Source organism: Physeter macrocephalus, chromosome 15, assembly GCF_002837175.3.
Source record: "Physeter macrocephalus isolate SW-GA chromosome 15, ASM283717v5, whole genome shotgun sequence".
Lineage (NCBI taxonomy): Eukaryota > Metazoa > Chordata > Mammalia > Artiodactyla > Physeteridae > Physeter > Physeter macrocephalus.
The window spans coordinates 34222904-34244426 of NC_041228.1; the positions used below are offsets into that span (position 1 = coordinate 34222904).

A 21523-nucleotide genomic window follows, 5' to 3' on the forward strand; every position below is an offset into this window, starting at 1 on the left:
TCATTAATTTTACCATCCATTGATGATTTTTTTGCTTTAGTTGTTACTGTGGTGTTGGCCAAGTAGTGATTTTTTGGTTTTGTTTTTGGCCATGCTGCGTGGCTTGTGGGGTCTCAGTTCCCTGACCAGGGATTGAACCCAGGCCATGGCAGTGAAAGCACCGAATCCTAACTGCTGGACCACCAGGGAACTCCCCAAGTAGTGATTTTTTTAAAACTTTTTTCATTATTTCTTTTGTACTCATTAACTGAAATTCGACTGTAAGGAAGAACTTTACCTCCTTGCCCACTTAATGTCTGTTTCTGTTGAGTTATTTATATCATTATGGTCTCGTATATTTGTTTTATTTTATGGTTTATAATCCATTGCTGTTTATGTCGCTCAAATTGTCCTAGATTTAAATCCTCTTCTCTTTATAAATAAAACTTGGATATAACCAATTATAATAGACTGCATGACAGAATGATTGAAAGAGAGTAGTGGAATTTTATGACTTTGCTAATAACATATGCAACAAATATAATAATAAAGTAGTACATTTGAACTTGAATAAAACTTCAGTAGACCTACTCCAAAGAAGGTTGGGGCTAATTTTAAGACTTTAAAGTACAGAGAGAATCATTAAAATTTGAGTCCCCCTTACTCACCCTGGCTTGCACTCCTGTTTGAATCATGTATTTCTGTCTCCCTCCCCCCTCCCCCCTCCCCCAACTCCCTACAGCGGACTCTGTGTAAGCTTTCTTTAGCATTGGGTTTCTGAATTGCAATTTTGAAAAATGTCACAGTGTCCCACTGGCTAAGCCATATGTTTACCTTTATTTGGTCTTGCAGATGTCCACAAAATGTAAGCACTTATTAAAGGCTGATTGTTTCTCTTGGCCTCTCTGAAATTTTTCTGTTTGTTGATGGTGAAATTGTGACCGTTATTCTGTAAATTAAGAAACTTTTGAGTCAAAAGTACTATCCTTCGGGCTTCCCTGGAGGTGCAGCCTGCCGATGCAGGGGACGCGGGTTCATGCCCCGGTCCGGGAAGATCCCACATGCCGCGGAGCGGCTAGGCCCGTGAGCCATGGCCGCTGAGTCTGCGCATCCGGAGCCTGTGCTCCTCAACGGGAGAGGCCACAGCAGTGAGAGGCCCGCATACCGCAAAAAAACAAAACAAAACAAACAAAAAATAAAATATTATCCTTCATAAAAAATTTTTTTTCTTGAGTTGTATAGTTTTTTCCCCCATTTGTATTGATTACAATAAACTTTTAAAGAAGCTTGCAATTTACTATGTGTAATAGAGAATCTAGAACAGACAGATCTTGAGTCCCCAGAGGGGATTTTTATCTGCACATTTACCAAATGCAGTCGTATGTGAAAGAGACTATCCCCAAGACCTTGGTCCCCAACCCCTTACCTTCGGAGTCCTGACTTGCTCCCTTTGGGTTCAGAGAAGTGTTGTGAATTAGGGAGTGAGTGGTCTCTGTATTTGAGAGCTGCCTTTGAAAGATTTTGGGATGACTCAACCACTGCGCCACCAGGGAAGCCCTCTCCTGGATATTTTTGTTAAACTTACTTCAGATCACGTTAAGGGCAAGAACACCAACTTTATTTGGAGAAAAAAAGAATTTGTGTTGGACTTCCCTGGTGGCGCAGTGGTTAAGAATCCGCTTGCCAGTGCAGGGGACACGGGTTCGATCCCTGGTCTGGGAAGATCCCACATGCCGCGGAGCAACTAAGCTGTACTACTGAAGTGAGTGATTTAATGATTCAGTGCCACAACTACTGAAGCCCACGTGCCTGGAGCCCATGCTCCGCAACAAGAGAAGCCACCACGATGAGAAGCCCGCGCACCACAAGGAAGAGTAGCCCCCACTCGCCCCAACTAGAGAAAGCCTGCGCGCAGCAACGAAAACCCAACATAGCCAAAAATAAATAAATAAATATTTTTAAAAAAAGAGTTTATGTTTAATACGATGTTTAAAATGGAAATACTAGTATCAAAAGTCTCTTTATTTCGTTTGTTATCATTGGGCATAATAGATGATAGGTATAAGCTGCTTTTCATTGGTTTGAGCTACCATATTTCCTTTGGAGTTTAATTTGAGCTAATAGTACAGGATTTGAAAGGTAAAAGCCAAGCAGGCCATTGTAATTGTAAACAGCTGAAGCTGGCCCCAGTCAAAAAAGGTGGTAAGATAGTAGGTTGTAGGGCCTTCGACAAAGTAAGTGGATGCCCCATTTTTAAAGGAGGCAACTGATCAGCTGATGTTACAATAGGAGAAATACAATACAGCAGGGCCATTGTTGCCAAATGCAAACTTGCATTATCCCCCTCCCCTTTTATCTTAAGAAAAGCTACAAATCTGGATTTTTATGTGAAATCTCCTGACTTAAATGGTGGAACGAATTAATATTTCCATGGAAATAAATACATAGGCACACACATACCAATCTCTAGTGTGTGTATGTGTGTCTCTATACATGTGTATATTCTTTAAAACAAACTGTATTTTTTTTTTTTTTTTTTTTTTGCGGTACGTGGGCCTCTCACTGCTGTGGCCTCTACCGTTGCGGAGCACAGGCTCCGGATGCGCAGGCTCAGCGGCCATGGCTCATGGGCCTAGCCGCTCTGCGGCATGTGCGATCTTCCCGGACCGGGGCACGAACCCGTGTCCCCTGCATCGGCAGGCGGACTCTCATCCACTGTGCCACCAGGGAAGCCCCAAACTTTGTATTTTTGAACAGCTTTAGATTACAGAAAAGTTACAAAGATAGTACTGACAATTCTTGTACACTCCACGTCCAGTTTTCACTATTAACATGTAAAATTAGAATGGTACATTTTTAAAAATTAATGTATATTGATACGTTATCATCAATTGAAGGCTGTAGGTTGTTCACATTCCCTTATTTTTTCCTTAAGGTCCTTTTTCTGTTCCAGGATCTCATCCAGGATACCGCAATACAATTAGTCATCATTTTTCCTTAGGCTCCTCTTGACTGTGACAGTTTCTCAGACTTTTCTTGTTTTTGATGCTGTACTTTTTTTTAACCAACCAATCAAGTATATGGACCAGACTTGACCCATGGGCTTTAAGGTTGCAAGCTGTGGATTAATTCCATACTCAGTGTGATTTTCTCAGTTGACTGGAGTCACTTTGTGTACCTTGAGTATTATATGATGGGGTCAAATTGTAGGATTAATTTGATGAGCAAAGTATGGATAGAAGAAACTGGTTTTTCCATTATTTTTGAGTTTAGTATTGAAAATTATATAACTCACTGTAATTATAGATAAAAAGGGGATTCCAGTACTGTCTTTTGTGACCAATAATAAACCTCTATTAATGTATACTTAGTCTAACACATTGCTCTTTCTCTGGATAGCAAGCTGGTTAGAGGAATGTTCAGGAGCAGTTGAGGCTGGTGGTCGGCTGGTAGATTGTTTGGATTCTGATAGAAGAAATCCTGCACTGCAGGTGCGAGTGGGAAAACGTGGTATTCTCCATGGTAACGGTCAGATTAATGAATGGGCAAACCAGAGATATTTTGACCTTTGTCTTTCAACTAACCTCAGGTGAGGGTTTGTGTAGCAGCGATTGCAAATGGCTTAAAGGAAAGAATTTGAATGTTCTGGATACGCAGGTATTCTCCACTCTTCCCTGTCATCTTGACTTTACTTAGAAATAAGTAACCTATCTACCTCTCATGGAGATTTGAGTTTGTGATACCTGTAAGGTCTGCCAGGAATAGATGTGTACTTGGATAGTATATCTGATCAGGTTTCCAGTATTATTTGCCTAGGGGGAAAATCATATGCATTTTTTGGTAGAAATTTTGAGTCATTACTTATATTTATTTTGGCCATATAATGTCCAAACGGGCGTTTTGGAGTGAAATTAGTAATAGGCTCAGACAGTAGGCTTACTCTGGCATTAGGCAAACTGGGACATATAGTTACCCTAATTATATCTATTTTTTTAATGTTGGGGGTAGGAGTTTATTAATTTATTTATTTTTGCTGTGTTAGGTCTTCGTTTCTGTGCGAGGGCTTTCTCTAGTTGTGGCAAGCGGGGGCCACTCTTCATCGCGGTGCGCGGGCCTCTCACTGTCGCGGCCTCTCTTGTTGCGGAGCACAGGCTCCAGACGCACAGGCTCAGTAGTTGTGGCTCACGGGTCTAGTTGCTCCGCAGCATGTGGGATCTTCCCAGACCAGGGCTCGAACCCGTGTCCCCTGCATCAGCAGGCAGATTCTCAACCACTGCGCCACCAGGGAAGCCCCCTAACCCGTGTCCCCTGCATTAGCAGGCAGATTCTCAACCACTGCGCCACCAGGGAAGCCCCCTAACCCGTGTCCCCTGCATTAGCAGGCAGATTCTCAACCACCGTGCCACCAGGGAAGCCCCCTAATTATATCTTTTTAAGACTCTTTAGTGTGGTTCCTCCTGTTTTCAAGTTGAAATAATATATTTAGCTTTTGACTGTTAAAAACTTCCAAAAGAGTGGTTCCACCTCACTTAATTTTGACAACTTACAGGAAACCATGAAGTAGAAGTGCTGATTCAATGTTTGATTTGAATATCTGTTTGTATGTTTCATTGATCCTGTATTATTTTCTGTTGCATAATTGTCTCAAAGCATATAAGTTGAAAACTTGTCTGTTTTCTAGAATACTGCTTTCTTTGATAACACATGACTTTATATTTTTTAAATCGTGTTTAAAAACACATAACATAAAATTTACTATCTTTACGGTTATAACTGCACATCTCAGTAGTATTAAGTATATTTATATTGTTGTGAAAGAAATCTCTATTATAACTTTTTCAACTTGTAAAACTGAAACTTTATATCCAGTAAACAACTTCCTTTACCCCTCTCCCTACCATCTGACAGCCACCATTCTACTTTCTGTTTCTATGAGTTTGACTACGTTAGGTACCTTTTATGTTTGTAATCATACAGTATTTGTCTTCTTGTGATTGGCTTATTTCACTTAGCATAATGTCTTCAGGGTTCATGTGTGTTGTACTGGGTTGGCCAAAAGGTTCGTTCGGTTTTCCCGTAGATGGCTCTAGTGGCGCTTAGTTGTCTTTAACTTCATTTGAAACAATTTTGTTAGATTGTATTGTGACAGCTGTCATATCAGCGTGCATTTAAAAAACATCAAAATTGGTGAATTTTTGTGTAGCCATTTTAATGTTGAAGATGGAAGAAAAACAACAATTTTGGTATATTATGCTTTATTATTTCAAGAAAGGTAAAAACACAACTGAAACGCCAAAAAATATTGTGCAGTGTATGGGGAAGGTGCTGTGACTGATCGAACTTGTCAAAAGTGGTTTGCGAAGTTCCGTGCTGGAGATTTCTCTCTGGATGATGATGCTCCACGGTTGAGTAGACCAGTTGAAGTTGATAGCGATCAAATCGAGACATTAATTGAGAACAGTCAACGTTATACCACACAGCTCTTAACGCATAGTGCTGCTATGAACATGGGTATGCAAATATCTCTTCGAGACTCTGTTTTCAATTCTTTTGGATATATACCTAGAATTATAACTGCTGAGTCATATATTGTGGTTCTATTTTTAATTTTTTAGGAAACTTCATACTGTTTTTCATAGCACTGCACTATTTTACAGTCCCACCTACAGTGCACTAGGGTTACAGTTTCTATACATCCTTGTCAACACTTGTAATTTTCTCTTTTTTTTTTTCATGGTAGCCATTCTGATGTGTGTGAGGTGATAGGTGATTGTGGTTTTGATTTGCATTTCTCTCATGATTAGTGATGTTGACCATCTTTTCATATGCTTACTTGGCCATTTGTGTATTATCTTTGGAGAAATGTCTGTTTGCATTGTTTCCCATTTTTTAATCAGGTTATTTGATTTTTTTTGTTGTTGAGTGTTGGAGCTCTTTATATAGTCTGGATACTAACCTCTCATTAGATACATGATTTGCAAATATTTTCTTCCATTCTATAGGTTGCTTCCTTACTCTGTTGATTATGTCCTTTGAGGGACAAAATCCATTGGGATTTTGATGACTCTGTAGATTGCTTTGAGCAGGATGGACATCTTAACAATATTAAATCTTCCAACCCATGGGCACGGGTGTCTTTCCATTTATTTGTGTCTTTAAAGTTTAAACTCTGAATTTTACTTTTTGTGCTGCAGACTGTTAGTAGTTATGTCTGATAGGTCTTTCACGCAAAGGTGAGATGTATGCTGTAACTCACTTTAGAGCTGTGACTAGAAATGCTTGGTATGTGGTTCTTTTAAAAATTGTTTTAAAAGATGCAAAAGGGTGGTATATATCTTTCTAAAAAGTGAGTTTATACTTCAGCATTTTAAAAAATTGCAAGTGTTATTTTGAAGTTCAGTTCGATTGTTCTGTCAAAATACTACTATAGCATATTATGTCAATTAGAAAAATAGCTTTATCATATTCTAAGATAATGAAAATGAGACCCAAAGCGATCTTTCTGAATGATTGTTTAAAATGCTGTTTCTTTAAATTCTCCAATATTTAGAAGTCGCTGGAGTTCTGGAGTGGGTGGAAGTGGAGGAGGATCCTCTGGTAGGTCGTCAGCTGGAGCTCGAGATTCTCGCCGGCAGACTCGAGTAATTCGGACGGGACGGGATCGAGGGTCTGGGCTTTTGGGCAGTCAACCCCAGCCAGTTATTCCAGCATCTGTGATTCCAGAGGAGCTGATTTCACAGGTATGGATCTTGTAGGACACTTAACGTAAGATAGCAGGACAGGGTGAGGTTTAACTAAATATAGCGGGCTGTAGTCATGATTTATATCATGAATTGTGAAATACTGGTTTTCTGTATTGATCCTAGAAAGCTGATTTTAATAAAGAAGTTATGAGAAAGATAATTAGCATAGCACTCTTCTTTATTTTTTATTTCAGGCCCAAGTCGTTTTACAAGGCAAATCCAGAAGTGTCATTATTCGAGAACTTCAGCGAACAAATCTTGATGTAAACCTTGCTGTAAATAATTTACTTAGCCGGGATGATGAAGATGGAGATGATGGGGATGATACAGCCAGTGAATCTTACTTGCCTGGAGGTTGGTGGATCACCATCATGGTTTTCTCATCTCTGAAGGGGGAGATTATTTTTTGACTGGGGAATGGAATTTTAAAGTGCAATAGATTTACTGACTGTTCTTTCCAAGGTGGTAGATATTTCTCACTGTAGTGTTTGATTTGATGGTAAAATTCTCTTTAAGGGAAAATGTTTTTGCTCAGTGGACTTGTGTTTGGTCCTATAAAGACAAGGATGTATGTGCATGTCTTTATCACTGGCTGACAGATGACTATGGAATGTTGTATTTTGATGCCCTTATTACTGAATATGGAATAATTGAACTGCATTTAGATTTTGACTTTCTGTGATGTCACAAGGATCTTCAATAGTGATCTTTTTTTCTTGTGGTAATTTAGTAGTTAGCCCAAGCAACAATCATGCAATTGATGTTCCTTAAAATCTGTGTTAATAACGTTAACTTTATTTCCTAGGTAGTTACTGCTTTTCTTCTCAGGTTATGTCAGTAGTCAGTCCCTGGTTTTAATGTTTTAATTTTCAGGGATTTTTCAGTGGTCTGCAGATTTTTTTCTCTATATCTGCTTCATCTATATTTGTTTCTGTTTATAGAGGATCTTATGTCTCTTCTTGATGCTGACATTCATTCTGCCCACCCAAGTGTCATTATTGATGCAGATGCCATGTTTTCTGAAGACATTAGCTATTTTGGTTACCCTTCTTTTCGTCGTTCATCACTTTCCAGGCTAGGCTCATCTCGAGGTAATTTTGCATTTATTTCTGTGTGATTATCGGCTGACTGTACAGAGAGATAGTGGTAGAATTCATTGTATTTGAACTTTTAATATTACAGTAGACAAAATCATTACTTGTTAGTGTTTTTGGATGCTTTGGCATTAAAATAGTTACTTTTGATTTTGAAGAGCCATAGTAGAACTTTAGAGATGATCTTATCTACATAGTAGCATATATGTAAAGGGTTACAACTTACCTAACTGTATATTTAAATTAGGAATATGGATTCTGAAGTAAAAGCAGAATTCTGCTTTACGGTGACATGCAGCATTCAGATAACAAGTCTCTTTAGTTTATTTGATTAAAATAAAGTGATTATTTTGTTCATTTTAAATCCTGGTTAGATGGAAGAGTGAAATATGAAAAAACTTATTAGAATGAGATTGATCAATAATAAATATATAGAAATGATTATCGTACTAAAATGATATTTTCAGAAGTTTGAAATCTTGAAAAGGTATAGTACACAGTAGAGTTTAGAAAGAAGATTTTAAAATCATACAAATATAAACCTTTCTTTGTGTATGTTGATATGGATTTAGCTTGCATTTTAACTTTTGTAAGTCAGGATTTAGCTTGCATTTTAACTTTTGTAAGTCAGTATTTTTACTTTCCAGAATGTAAAACTGCTTGATTGAAATAACAGGCAAGAATCAGATATGTTATTTACTTATCATTAGTAAACTGGAAAGAATGCTGTTTTATATTAAGACCTTACTGCAAATACTTAGTACTTGAAAGCAGTTTTAAAATAACAGACTTATGATGATCTTTTAGTGTACTGCACCTATCATGTAACAGCTTAAAAATTTTTAAAAAATAAGTGCATATTTTACTGCCTAAAATGTATCAAGTATTGCATTTCAGATATTCACTATCTAACACAAATAAAACTCCTTCTAAATTTCTCCCTTTTGCTTTTCCTTAGGTCATTCTATGTGGGCATCTGTTTTACTTTGAACCATATGAAATTGGTGGTACTTGACCATGTTAGATCTGCATGGATGGCAGTTTTATATGGTTCAACTTAATATTGTTTTTAATCCTTACTATCCAAGTCTTAGAAAGTTTATTTTGGTTGCCTATTTAAAAAATAATATGTGAGCAAGCTGAAAAAAACTGGTTTTAAAAAGTTTGTAGGCCAGTTTCAGGGGAAGCATTTTTGTAAAGTAATCTTTCTATAAAGATTCTCAAAAGAAAAAAAAATTCTGTCTAGTTTCTCAAAAATTTTAAGACTATTCCATAAAAATCCAGCCTATAAAATTACTCTAAACAAGGGCTTGGATTATCAAAAGTTTTATAGTTAATGTTAATGGATTTTTATTTTACCCTTTTCAAGATTTTTTAATCTGTATGTGTAGACTCTCTAAGAAATACTCTTTTTTGGTTTATGTATCTAACGTGTTAAAAATTTAATTTATGAATATTTTCTAATAAATTTAAAAGTTACAGTAAACATTTTTAATGAAAACCAAAAATTTAAAACTCCATTTAAAAAATCCAAAATCCAGTTTAAAATAAAGCAGTTCTGCTCTAAAAGCATATAGTTGGAATTCAGAAAAGTCTGCCTCTTCATAGTGCTTAAAAATACTAGTTTATAATTTTCATACATTCACTTGAAAGAGTTAATGTTTTGAATGTTGCATGTCAAGCTTATTAGATATACATTTACATTAAATTCTTGTGAGTGGATAAACTGCTGTTAGTTGCATCCTGAAGGGTCTTTACTAGAGAGTGGCTTACTTTTATCCCACTGGTGTGACCCAATTGCATACCAGTTCTCCTTCTTCCCTTAGAGAGAGACTCTGAGCTGTTGCGTGAACGTGAATCCGTTTTACGTTTACGTGAACGAAGGTGGCTTGATGGAGCCTCATTTGATAATGAAAGGGGCTCTACCAGCAAGGAAGGAGAGCCAAACTTGGATAAGAAGAATACACCGGTTCAAAGTCCAGTGTCTCTAGGAGAAGATTTGCAGTGGTGGCCTGATAAGGTACTTCTAAAGAATCCCCACCCATCCTTTCCATTTTAACTGAATTCCTGGCACTCCCCCCCCACCCCCCACCCGCCCCCTCAAAAAAGGTTTCTGTTTTATTTCAGATTTTCGTACTGTCATTTAAAATGCAGACATAGGAATTCCCTGGCGGTTCACTGGTTAGGACTCCGTGCTTCCACTGCAGGGGTCATGGGTTCGCTCCGTGGTCAGGGAACTAAGATCCCGCATGCTGCATGGTGCGGCCAGAAAATAAAAAATAAAAATAAAATGCAGACATGAAGTGATATTTTTATTTTGTTTTAAAATATAAGTAGATCATCTTTATTTGACAGTACAGGAGTCGTTTTAAGGAGATGTGTTCAGTGGTGCTATTTCTTTTTCTACTTGATGAAGTAAATCAGAGAAATAAGGATGGTAGTTCCAGATAATACATCAGCATTCTGTTTCAGGATTTCTTTTCTGGTGGTAATTACACCAGTAACTAGTGGTATATTTCTTGATAGGAATTTGTTTTGTACTGTCAGGAGTACCCCATTTTCTGCAGGGCAGGTTTCTGGTCATTGTTACAAGCATGCATGTCAGGGCAAGATTAGTGATCTGTGTTTCTTTGATTAGTTAGCTTTCCCGTTTGATGGCAGTGAATTCTGACAGGCCCTTTGCTCTAAAAGCTGTGGGGAGACAAAGCAGGCTGAACAGGAATGGACTGGGGGAATTATGCTCTGCATCCTGAGTAGCAATGACTAGCTTCTAGAAAGCATGCAGGATTTAAGTTGATTTGAATCTTTAAAAATCCATCACTGCTACAAGTGAAACAGAGTCAACACATCCTTTTATTTTACTTTTATTTTTATTGGGGTGTAATTGATTTACAATGTTGTGTTAGTTTCAGGTGTACAGCAAAGTGAATCTGTTATACAAATACATATATCCACTCTTTTTTAGATTCTTTTCCCATATAGACATAGTCTATTGATGGTGTGTAGGTTTCACTGTCTTAAGTGATTGGTAATTTATCTTCAGAGGCTCCTGTAGGAATCCATGGGTTTTTCACCTGTTTTTGGAGTGCCTGTTTCTTATTTCCAGAGCCAGTTGGATAGGAAATTTTCTAAAGTAGAAGTAAAAGAAGATAAGAACTTGAAGGTTATCTCTAGCAGATAAGGAGATTCTGATGTAGATTTCTTTTCTTTCTTTGAAGTTGAATTTGAGATATTAAAGGAAAAATATTAGTGTTCTGAATTTATTTTTCATAGTTATTGTGAATCTTGATGTAGTTCATTTATTTTCCTCTGTATTCAGCTCATGTGGAAAGCTTGAATGCAAGAAGGAACATGAATTTCAATCAGCCTCTTTGTAAGCAAAAGGTTATTCTGTTTTCTTTGGCAGCTGACAGACTTTCCCTGAATTACATTCTCTTACTTATTTCCATAAAACTAGAAATGTGCCAGTTTCTACTTTTACTTCATATGGTAGAAGGTGATTTAAACCATTGGGCTTTTTCTTTTTCATTTCTTTTTTTTTTTTTCCCTACATTGTTCTTGTTTCCTGTTTCTCTTGCCTTGATCATGCTAGAGCTGTGTCTATGTCATATTGGCAGGAAGTAATAGAGGACTCATTAATCTTGTTTTAATAGTGCCATTGCATACATATTAGTGTAGGCTTCTTTGTCACACATCTGAAAGTGTTTTGAACAGTATGAGTTTAGCAAGCTTTTTCCCTGGCCAGCATACCCTCTGTTAGAGTTAGCCGGTCTTTGTTGGCCTTTACTGATAGGCATGGTTTTGGGTATAGCTTGTTTTCAGAGACAGTTACTAAGTGCATCATAAAATCTTGACACTGTACAGGCCTTACTTACTTAGTGTGTTATTTCCTTGGTTTGTTTAGACACTGAATGAAGGAGAAATAGCAGTGTGCGCAACAAAGTGTATCCTACCTATACCTTTTTTTCCTATTAAAGAAAAACCTAATTTAAAATGTCACTGAAGGACTACTTTTTATTAGCTTGTGATTGAAATTTAGACATCAAAAATTTCAGTTCATGGAAGGAAAACAGCATAAACCTAATTAAGCTGTTAAGCATTATCTCAGTTACCAACAAACCACTAGATGATTGTTTTGCAAGGCTGAATGCTATAGTCAGAAAGAGAATGCAGAGAGTTGTTAAAGGGAAAAAAGTCCTTGCTTTTAGAACAGTGTGCAAAATGATCATACAGGGGCATAGGATACATTCCACATAAAGAAACAGGCACTATGTGGGGCCTTATTAGTCCTCCAGCATTGGGGGTGGTGATCCCTGAGGAGGAGAAAAGGGTTTTGGGGCAAGCTTGATAGGAGATGGAGAGGTAGGTGGAGAGAGCAGGGAGGTATAGGGCGTCGGCATGCACTGTTTGGAAGTAGTCTCTCTCTCTGTCTCTTTTGCTCTCTCTTTTTTTTTTTTTTGGTGGGGTGGCAGGGTGGGAAGAGGGTGTCCCAGCTTAATTTCAGAAATGACCTAATACAGTATTTATAAATTGTAAGTTTGGTTAGTATCCATGGTATTTTTCATTCTTCCTTTTGTTAGAGTACCTGAGAAATTCCATCGTTAAGTTATCTGGAATAATCTTGACTTTCCCACCACCTATTTAGAGGAACAGCTACTTCTTCAAAATTTCACCATTTTCTAGGCTAATAAAGCTCCTTTAATGGTGGAATGAATGTTCTCTTTAAGCCTTTACAGTATAATCTTAAACTGAAAATATTTGAGGTAACCTTAAACTTTATTTCCATAAATTATTTTGATTTAAATGTCAAAACTAGTATAAAAGCATAATTGGGAACCCTTGTGCACTGTTGGTGGGAATGTACATTGGTTCAGCCACTATGGAAAACAGTAGGGAGGTTCTTTAAAAAATTAAAAACAGAACTACTGTATGATTTAGTAATTCCACTTCTAGGTATTTATCTGAAGAAAATGAAAACACTAACTCGAAATACATGTACCCCCATGTCCATTGCAGCATTGTTTACAATAGCCAAGATATGGAAGCAACCTAAGCATCCATCAATGGATGGGGACACACAACGCACACGTGCGCATGCACCAGTATTATCCAGCCATAAAAAAAGGAATGAAATCTTTCCTGTTTTCGACAATATGGATGTCCCTTGTGGGCATTATGCTAAATGAAATTAGTCAGAGAAAGACAGATACCATACGCTCTCACTTAAATGTAGAATTTAAAAAAAAAAAAAAAAAAAAAAAAAAAAAACAAACACCAAAAACAGAACCAAGCTCATAGATACAAAGAACAGACTGGAAGTTGCCGGAGGTGGAGAGTGGGAAAAATGGGTGAAGGGGTCAAAAGGTAAAAAGAAAGAAAGAGAAAAAGCATAAAGTTTTTTCCCCTCATTAACTTTTCAACATCTTTAAAAAAAAAAGCATAATTAATAATTGTAGAGACGTTGAAAGCTCCATGAAGACAGAGGTGAGGGTCATCCAGTCAGTAATTGAGTAGCCTTGATTAAATGCATATTGTGTGTTAGGCCTTTTGTTCAGGTGTTAGGGTGAGAGTTTTGTGGAAAGGCAGAACAATGATGTTAATACTTTGGTGTAAGTACCATAATGGAATTAGGTATAAGAGGCTTTGGGGAATCACAGGAGGCCAGAGTGATTACTAAGAGTTACTTTGATGGGAAGGTGCAATCTTTCAATTAGGCGATTATCTAACATGGCTCCATTTTCACTTCTCAGTCATTTTTGGAATTTACTTTTCTCAGATTAGAAATTTAGTTTTGTGTTGCTGAATGTCTGTCTACACTTACATTGTAACTTTATATATATATATATTTTAAAAATATATTTATATATATTGATATTTATACCAACCTACTTCCAACAAGAATCTAAAGTGACTGATAAGAGAATAAAAAATGCAGCTACAATAGTAACAAAGACTGTTAAAAGTAAGAATGCAAAGGTAAGAGCTAAGTAGTAAATGCTGAAGGGAAAGGGCAGAGAAAACTTACACGGAAATCCATACTAAGTAAATCTGCTGATTTGAACATAAAAACTTCTGCTTTGTGCCCTCTAACAAAACAAACCCTTTCAAATTAGAAAATGCACACATCCTTTATTTCCAGTAAGCTCCCAGAGAAGAATTTGACGAAAGTTGTGTGGTGGGTGATGAAGAAACGAAACTGATTCAGTAAGTCAGTATTGTTAATTTACAGTCGTATCCCTTACTGTTCTGGGTCTATTTTCATATAGTTTAGGGAAAATAAGAAAATTTATTCTCCACCAGCCTTTTGAATTGTAGAGTTGTATGTTATTCTCAAGTTTCTTTGAATGGTGTTGAGAGGAAATAGTCCCATGACATTTGGCTCCTTAAATTATTTGAAGCAGCATCACTGTTGGGACCAGTTGATCAAACTTGTTGGTCATTCTGCTTCACCTTCAAGGTTCTAGAAGTGGAAGTTGGGTGAGGAAGGTCTTTTTTTTTTTTTTTTTTTTAAATCGACATATGGAAGCTTCCAGGAAGTATCTGTTAAAAGTTGGCTAGGTGTGTCACAAATGTACTTTAATAATGAAGTAAGAGCAAAAGGAGAAGAGGTCATAAAGAGCAAGAGAAGCCAGGCATAAGGAGAAAATGGAAACCTAGATAGGTAAGGAGAAGTGAAGTGTGAATAAGGACAGTTGACCAAATTGTGCCATGTAACCTGTAGTTGTATAACATCCATTTCAGCCATAATACACAGCACATTGCAGTTAGAATTGGTACTTAATGGGAAAACTAGTGTTTGCTGATAGTAGGAAAATTTAAAAAAAAGAAAACCAAGGTTTGTGGGGAGAAATTTAGGAATAATAAGACCAATTTTTTAAAAATATAAGTCACTAACTAGATGAAGTTAATAGGAGTTCATGTTGCTATGCTGAATGACCTTTTTCTTTTCCTTTTCTTTTAAAGCTTTGGCTTTTTTAGGTAATTTTTATCATATTTTTGACATTTTCCATCTGTCTTTAGGGAGGGGTTCCTCATGTGGTTGATGTTTAATGTTCAGACAGTTGCAAATTTATTGATTAGATTCAGCTTCTAAAGGATTCGTTTTGTTAAAAAAAAAAAAATAGAGCTACAAACTACTGATCTTTAAGGAAATGTGCATATCCACCTTTTCCAGTTGGGTTGAAGCAGGGCCCAGCTTGCTCAGAAGCAGCCATTAGTATTTCATCAAAACGATAAAAGCCTTGTTTTCTATGACATTATGAAGTGCGTGAGCTAAAATACTGTTTCTGTGTGTGTGTTTGATTGCTTTGTATTTCTCTACCTACTGATCTAAATCAGGCAAGAGACAATAGGTGATTTTTCCATCATCTTCCTTTGGTTGGTGGTTTTGCCATCCCTCCACATTTGTCCATAATGGATTTTCAGGGCCTTCAGGGCTCACTTAGCTCATTCAGGACTAATGAGCTGGGGAACACTGGCCCATCCTTGAAGGATACAGGCAAGTCAATTCTGAGAGTGCCTCACACGCCATGCTGGGCCTATAGGGACGAATTGTTGAGGATTGTACTGCTCTGGCAGAGTTTTTACTCAGAAAGTTTGAGTTGAGGTGAAGTTGTTCCTTCAGTTGTCAGTGTGCTCCTACTATGTGCCAAGCACCAGGCTGGCCTGTGGGAATGTAAAGGTGAGTTCGTTAATGACCTTCCCATAGGCAACTCACTGGGGAAGACAGGGGAAGACAGACATTCACATACAATGAAATGTGTTCAAAGTATGACCAGTGCTAGACTGAAGGTGTGAATACGATTTTTATAGGGGCTCAGAGTGGGGAATGACTAACACCACCTGAGAGATGTGGCAAAGACTTCACAGAGGAGATGACGTTTAAGCAGCATTTTTAAGGTTAAGTAAGCATTAACCAAGATGCAGAGGCATTCCAAACAAATCAAGTATGGGCCTAGAGTCAGGGAAGGTCAGGGTGTGTTTGCAGAACAGTGAGAAATTCAGAATTGCTGCTCTATGGTGGGGGAAGGAGAAGAGCAGGGTGGAGAAGACCAGAGAGCCCTAGACAACTTGCCAGAGAGTTAGGATGTTCTGCCAGCAACAAAGTTCTTAGAGAAATGACACGATGAGGTTGGTGGGGTTTGCTTTTGTATATTTTTAAGGAGACGAGCACTGTTGGCACAGTGGGAGAAAGATAGGAGTAGTGAAAATCTAGAGTCAGCTAAGAGACTGGTAGAATTGTTAGAGAAGAGAACTGTGAGGCTCCCAGCCAAAGCAGTGACGGTGAGGGCGGGTGAAGGGAAGAGTCTGCGAGCAAGTTGAGACAAAGTGTAGCCTTGGCTTGCTAGTCGCCATCTGGTTGAGAGAAGAGGATGAGTTGAAGAGAGGGCCCAGGTTCCCTTGTTGCCCTCCTATTACAGGCTGGGTGGTGGATGTCGTTCATGGAGATAGGGACTACAGGGGCCATGTAGCTTTGGAGGAGACGATGAATTCATTTTGGAGATGGTAGGGTGCTTTTCAGACATCCAGGCAGTTAATCTGCAGGTTAGTCTGGAGATAGAAGATTTACATGTTTAAAAGCATGGTGCCCCAGTGGATACAGTCACTTAGGCTGAGGGTGGAGCATAATTTGAATAAAGGGACAAGGACAGAATTTGGGTCAGGGAGTACATGGTGGTACAAGGGAGGTGGAGAAAATACTGTAGTCATAAAGATAGGAGGAAGACCAGTAGAGAGTAGTGACCTGTGGACAAGGGAGAGGAGAGGTTCTAGAACTGGTGATGAATAGGGTCCAACAGTTCAAAGAGTTTGAAGAGAAGATGGATTGGTTCAATGCACGGGGCATCGATAAGGCTGTTGCAAGAGCAGGTGTGGCTGTCAGTGCGAGCCGGTGAGGTGAGACGCACGCCAAGTGACAATTCACTTCCCCGGGCCTAAGGCTGAAGGGCAGACTGGTTTGGACGGTTGTTGAGGTAATGAGGGAGGGTTGTATCCACTGTGTGTGGTGAGTTGTCTTTAGATAGTAGAGAGGGACACTTCTTTCTCTGAGATGGGGAGGGGGAGGGGAGAATGGTGTTTTTTCATTAAGTAAATCTGGATGGAGATGGAAATACTCAGGAAGCTTGTGCCTTTTGGGTGAGTAGGAGATGAACTCAGGGCAGCAGAGTAACCAGAGTTGAATTTGACCACTTATTTGTGCCATAGGTACTTCAATATATGTTACTTTATTTGTTTTTTACCGCCCCCCTCCCCATCGTGGTATTATTATACCCATTTTAGAAGTGAAGAAATGGGTTCAGAGAAGTTACCTAACTTATCTGAAGTTACCTACTTAATAAGTGTTAGATCCAGGTTTTGGACTCACTTGGTCTGATTCTATCATCTTTTTAACCAAGGGGTCGAGAAGGAAGTGTGAGGTAGAAATGTTAAGATTTGATGCAGCAGCCCTGGAGAAAGTACACAGTGTTTTTCAGATACCCATGGTGAAGGGAAGAGTAGAATTGCTAAGTTGGAAAATTTCAAGTTTGGTCTCTTTCCCATCCCTCCATAGATGTGACTTGAAAATAGAGCTGATTGGCACTGGTAAAATAGAAGATTAAAATTAGTGTTCTTCAGTATCTATAGTTACTGCAAGTTACTGTATAGTTTAGATTATAACAGAAAATGAGCAGAGAAATACTGACTAAACCTATTGTCTGCTTATAAGTGAAAGATTGAAGCTGTCAATGACATGTTATAATAAATGAATATCTATAGCTTCCCACTGCATCAGAAACAAGTTAAATGAAGTCTTGTAAACTAATAATACATCAGCGCCATTTCTTGGTTTGGGGACCATTTTAATTAATAATAAATGCCCCAAATATAGAACTTTAACCAAAGACTTGTCCATTTTAAAGCAAAATGGAGATTGAAGGGACTTACAATTCCTGTTGTTTCTAATAGAAGTCCCTGAAGAACATATACCAAAGTGTTTGAGAACTTCATCCAAACCTACTTTAAAGCATTATGTGCAATTAAGTTGTTATGACATAATTACATTGCATAATTGTTGGGTCCGTTCTCTTGAGCTTATAATGTACCTGGAAAATAAAACTCTTGGGGAAAAAAAGTTCATACTGATTATTGGAGAAAGACTATATATGCAAGCAAGATCTTATTTTAAAGAGGTAACTTGAAACTCGAAGAAAGCACTTGATGTTTTATGTGCTTGTAGGAAATTGATGTTTTAATTGTAGTTTTATAGAAAATATTAATGCTTTTATGTATTTCAGAAATTTCATATGTTAAATGGAAATTGTTTTAAATGTGTAAATATTTGAGCTTATGTAAGCATGTATGTACTGTGCTAAAAGTCACTTGTGTTTCAGTTCATGTGTAATATTAATATGCAACTTTTGGTTGAAAATTTTTTCTTAAACAATTAGTGGCTTACATTTTAAAAAAGAAAAATCACCAGCATGAAACTGCAAAAAAAAAAAAAAATTAGTGTTCTTTCTATACAGCTCTGAGGCATAACCTGTTGTTATTATAAGTCTTGGCAGGCTTCACAGACTATAGCTGAGCACCATAACCCATCTGACCAAATAAGATTGGAATTTGACAGAAACCTAAAAAGACGCCATTAGTTTAGCATACTCTGGAGCGAGAATATCAAAGAGAGCAGAGAAGTTTTGCAGTGGCAAAAAGATAACGTAAAATCTGTTATTGGCAAGTTTTGCTGTGAGATTTCTGATCATTTTGATGTCTTACGTTAAAAAAATTATCACTTTATCATTGATATTATTTATTTAATTTATTGTCTGAACTTTTTATAATTTAATTGCGTTCCAACTCATTGCATGTGCATTGCTTTAAAACTAAATGAACTTTTACCTTAAACAACACAGACACTTGTTTCAGCAGCTTGGAATAGCCTACAGGGAAGGAATCTTGTGTTGATACTCGACTTTCCCCACTTCAACTCCTTAGTCTGTTTTTTCTTCATTTATTCAACACGTTTATTGAGCATCTACTCTGTTCACTGTTCTAAGAACAGGGGATACAGTGGTGAACAAGACAAAGCTTATATTTGAGTGAAGTAGACTATAAATGAGTAAATACAATATGTCAAGTTGTGAAGTGCTGTGAACTAAAGAAAGCAGAGTCAGGAGATGGAATATTAGAGTGCTGATTTTGTAGATAGTACAGTCAGGGAAGGTCTCATTTGAGCAGACTTGATTGAGGAGAGGGAGTGAGTCACCTGAGAAACAAGGCAAGAGAACAACAAGGACATGGTGGGATCCTGGCAGGAGCAGGAAAAAGTCCAATATGACTGGAGGAGAGTGAGTTTGGGGGCGGGGGGGCCTGGGCCACTTAAAGGAGGGCATTGCGGGCTGTGCTGGAGACTTTGCTAAAGCGGTTTGTGTGTTCACATAATTAATCGAAATTTGATGTAGTAATTAATGTGATGTATCCGAGTCTTTAGGTTTGGCAGTTGTTATATTTATACCACTGTGTTATTTTCACTTTACAGGATGGAACAAAATTCATCTGTATTGGGGCTCTGTATTCTGAGCTTTTGGCTGTCAGCAGTAAAGGAGAACTTTATCAGTGGAAGTGGAGTGAATCTGAGCCTTACAGAAATGCACAGGTATTTCATTATATTAAATCTTGCTTTAAATAGCTCTTCAAATCAGCATACAAAATGGTAATCACTTTTCTTATGCTTTCAAAGAATCCTTCCTTACATCATCCACGAGCAACATTTTTGGGGCTAACCAATGAAAAGATAGTTCTCCTGTCTGCAAATAGCATAAGAGCAACTGTAGCTACAGAAAATAACAAGGTATGACACACTGTGATAAACATTTCTTAAATTCTTGATTTTCTTCCTCTCCCTGCCCCTTTTCTATCTTTTCATTTCTATCTTTCTATCTAACTAGATCTGCAAATACAAAGTGTCTCAAGCCTTAGTACAGTAATCCAATGTATAATCTTTTTATTGCTGGTTTATCTCTGTATTATAATTGCTTTTCAGAGATAGCTTTCTACTTTAAGGGAAGGAAAAAATATTCAAGCTAAGTGCTGACAAAAGAGGAGATGTTGAAGAGCTACAATAGATAGATTGAGGAAGTATGGATATTATACCTCAGATTATCAGTGTGACTTTAGAGTCACTAAATTCGTTTAAAAATTGTTGGAGCAGATATTTACTTTCAATTAATGCCTTAGAGATGGCTTTAGACATTTATTTCAATAACTTCTATTTTGATTGATTTGCGGGAAGAAAGTATTTTAGTTTCTAGTCTTATTAAGAACCTTTTCTGAATTACTTGTTTTTCTAGCCTTTAGAATCCCAGTCCACAGTGTAGGTATTCCTTGCCCTTGTTTTGACCACAATCCTTTTGAAAAGATTACTTGTTTTTACTTAATCCTCTAATGTTTTATCTTTAGGTTGCTACATGGGTAGATGAAACTTTAAGTTCTGTGGCTTCTAAATTAGAGCACACCGCACAGACATACTCAGAACTTCAAGGAGAACGGATTGTTTCTTTACATTGCTGTGCCCTTTATACCTGCGCACAGCTAGAGAACAATTTATATTGGTGGTGAGTATCACAGAGGGGGGTATTTCATATCAGTGGATGCTTTTATGTACACAGATAGGTGCTTTGAGTAGTGGAATACCAATAGAGAAGGTCAGTTGAAAGATAATGCTTTAGACTCACAGAAAACAAACGTATGGTTACCAAAGGGGAAAGAGGGGGTAGGGGAGAGATAAACTAGGAGTCTGGGATTGGCAGATGGAAGCTGCTCTATTGAAAATAGATACACAACAAGGTCCTACTGTACAGCACAGAGAACTATATTCAATATCCTGTAATAAACCATTATGGTAAAGAATATGAAAAAGAATATACATATATATATAGAATATGAAAAAGAATATATATATATTTTGACCACAATCCTTTTGAAAAGATAACTTGTTTTTATTTATATTCTATATGTGTATATATATTCTTTTTCATATTCTATATATAGAATATACATATAATCATACATATTTCATATTCTGTATATATATATAATATAATAACTGAATCACTTTGGTGTACACCAGAAAGTAACACAACTTTTTAAATCAACTATACTTCAATTAAAAAAAAAAAAGCTAATGCTTTATAGAGAGGGAAATTTTCACTTTGGAGCAAAGTAACATTGGAAAAAACCCTTAAGATAAAGAAAAGCGTATAAAAATAATACATCCTTAGTGACTATAATTATGAAATTTTTTAAAGGTATAAAGTAGAAACAAAAATCACCTATAATCCTACAACCCGAATGTAACTACTATTAACATTTTGGGAGTATTTTATTAATCTTTTTTTTCCCTATGTATAAACGTGTACTTTGCTTTTACTTAATTAGAAACTTAGAGTGTTTTTCATACTTTTTTCATTTAACAGTTACATAAAATATAATTTTAAAGGTTATTAAAGTATGTCATTGTGTGACTATTCTGTGCCTCATTTAATTATCCCTTTAATATTCGAAAGGGACATCAAATGTATTTTCTGTTGTGTTTTAGGGAATTATCAGCAGCTTTGCATTGGCAGAAGTAATGTATAGGGGAATCTACTAATGAAACAGAATTATTTGGAAGAAAATATCAAATGATGAATTTCCTGTGACTTTTAATCCTAAATGTTTAATAAAAATGGA

The 21523-nt window shown here is 37.1% G+C and overlaps 1 protein-coding gene across 1 annotated transcript in view; it reads left to right on the top strand.

Annotated features, from left to right (window-relative positions):
- The window catches only part of UBR5 (ubiquitin protein ligase E3 component n-recognin 5), a 147688-nt gene that overhangs the window by 51100 nt on the left and 75065 nt on the right, over positions 1 to 21523 (top strand). Inside the window, exons 6-12 of the mRNA XM_024129916.3 lie at positions 6530 to 6719; positions 6917 to 7076; positions 7664 to 7813; positions 9625 to 9836; positions 19332 to 19448; positions 19533 to 19643; positions 20252 to 20406. Coding sequence (XP_023985684.1) covers positions 6530 to 6719; positions 6917 to 7076; positions 7664 to 7813; positions 9625 to 9836; positions 19332 to 19448; positions 19533 to 19643; positions 20252 to 20406 — 1095 coding nt within the window. The remainder of the gene's footprint in view (positions 1 to 6529; positions 6720 to 6916; positions 7077 to 7663; positions 7814 to 9624; positions 9837 to 19331; positions 19449 to 19532; positions 19644 to 20251; positions 20407 to 21523) is intronic.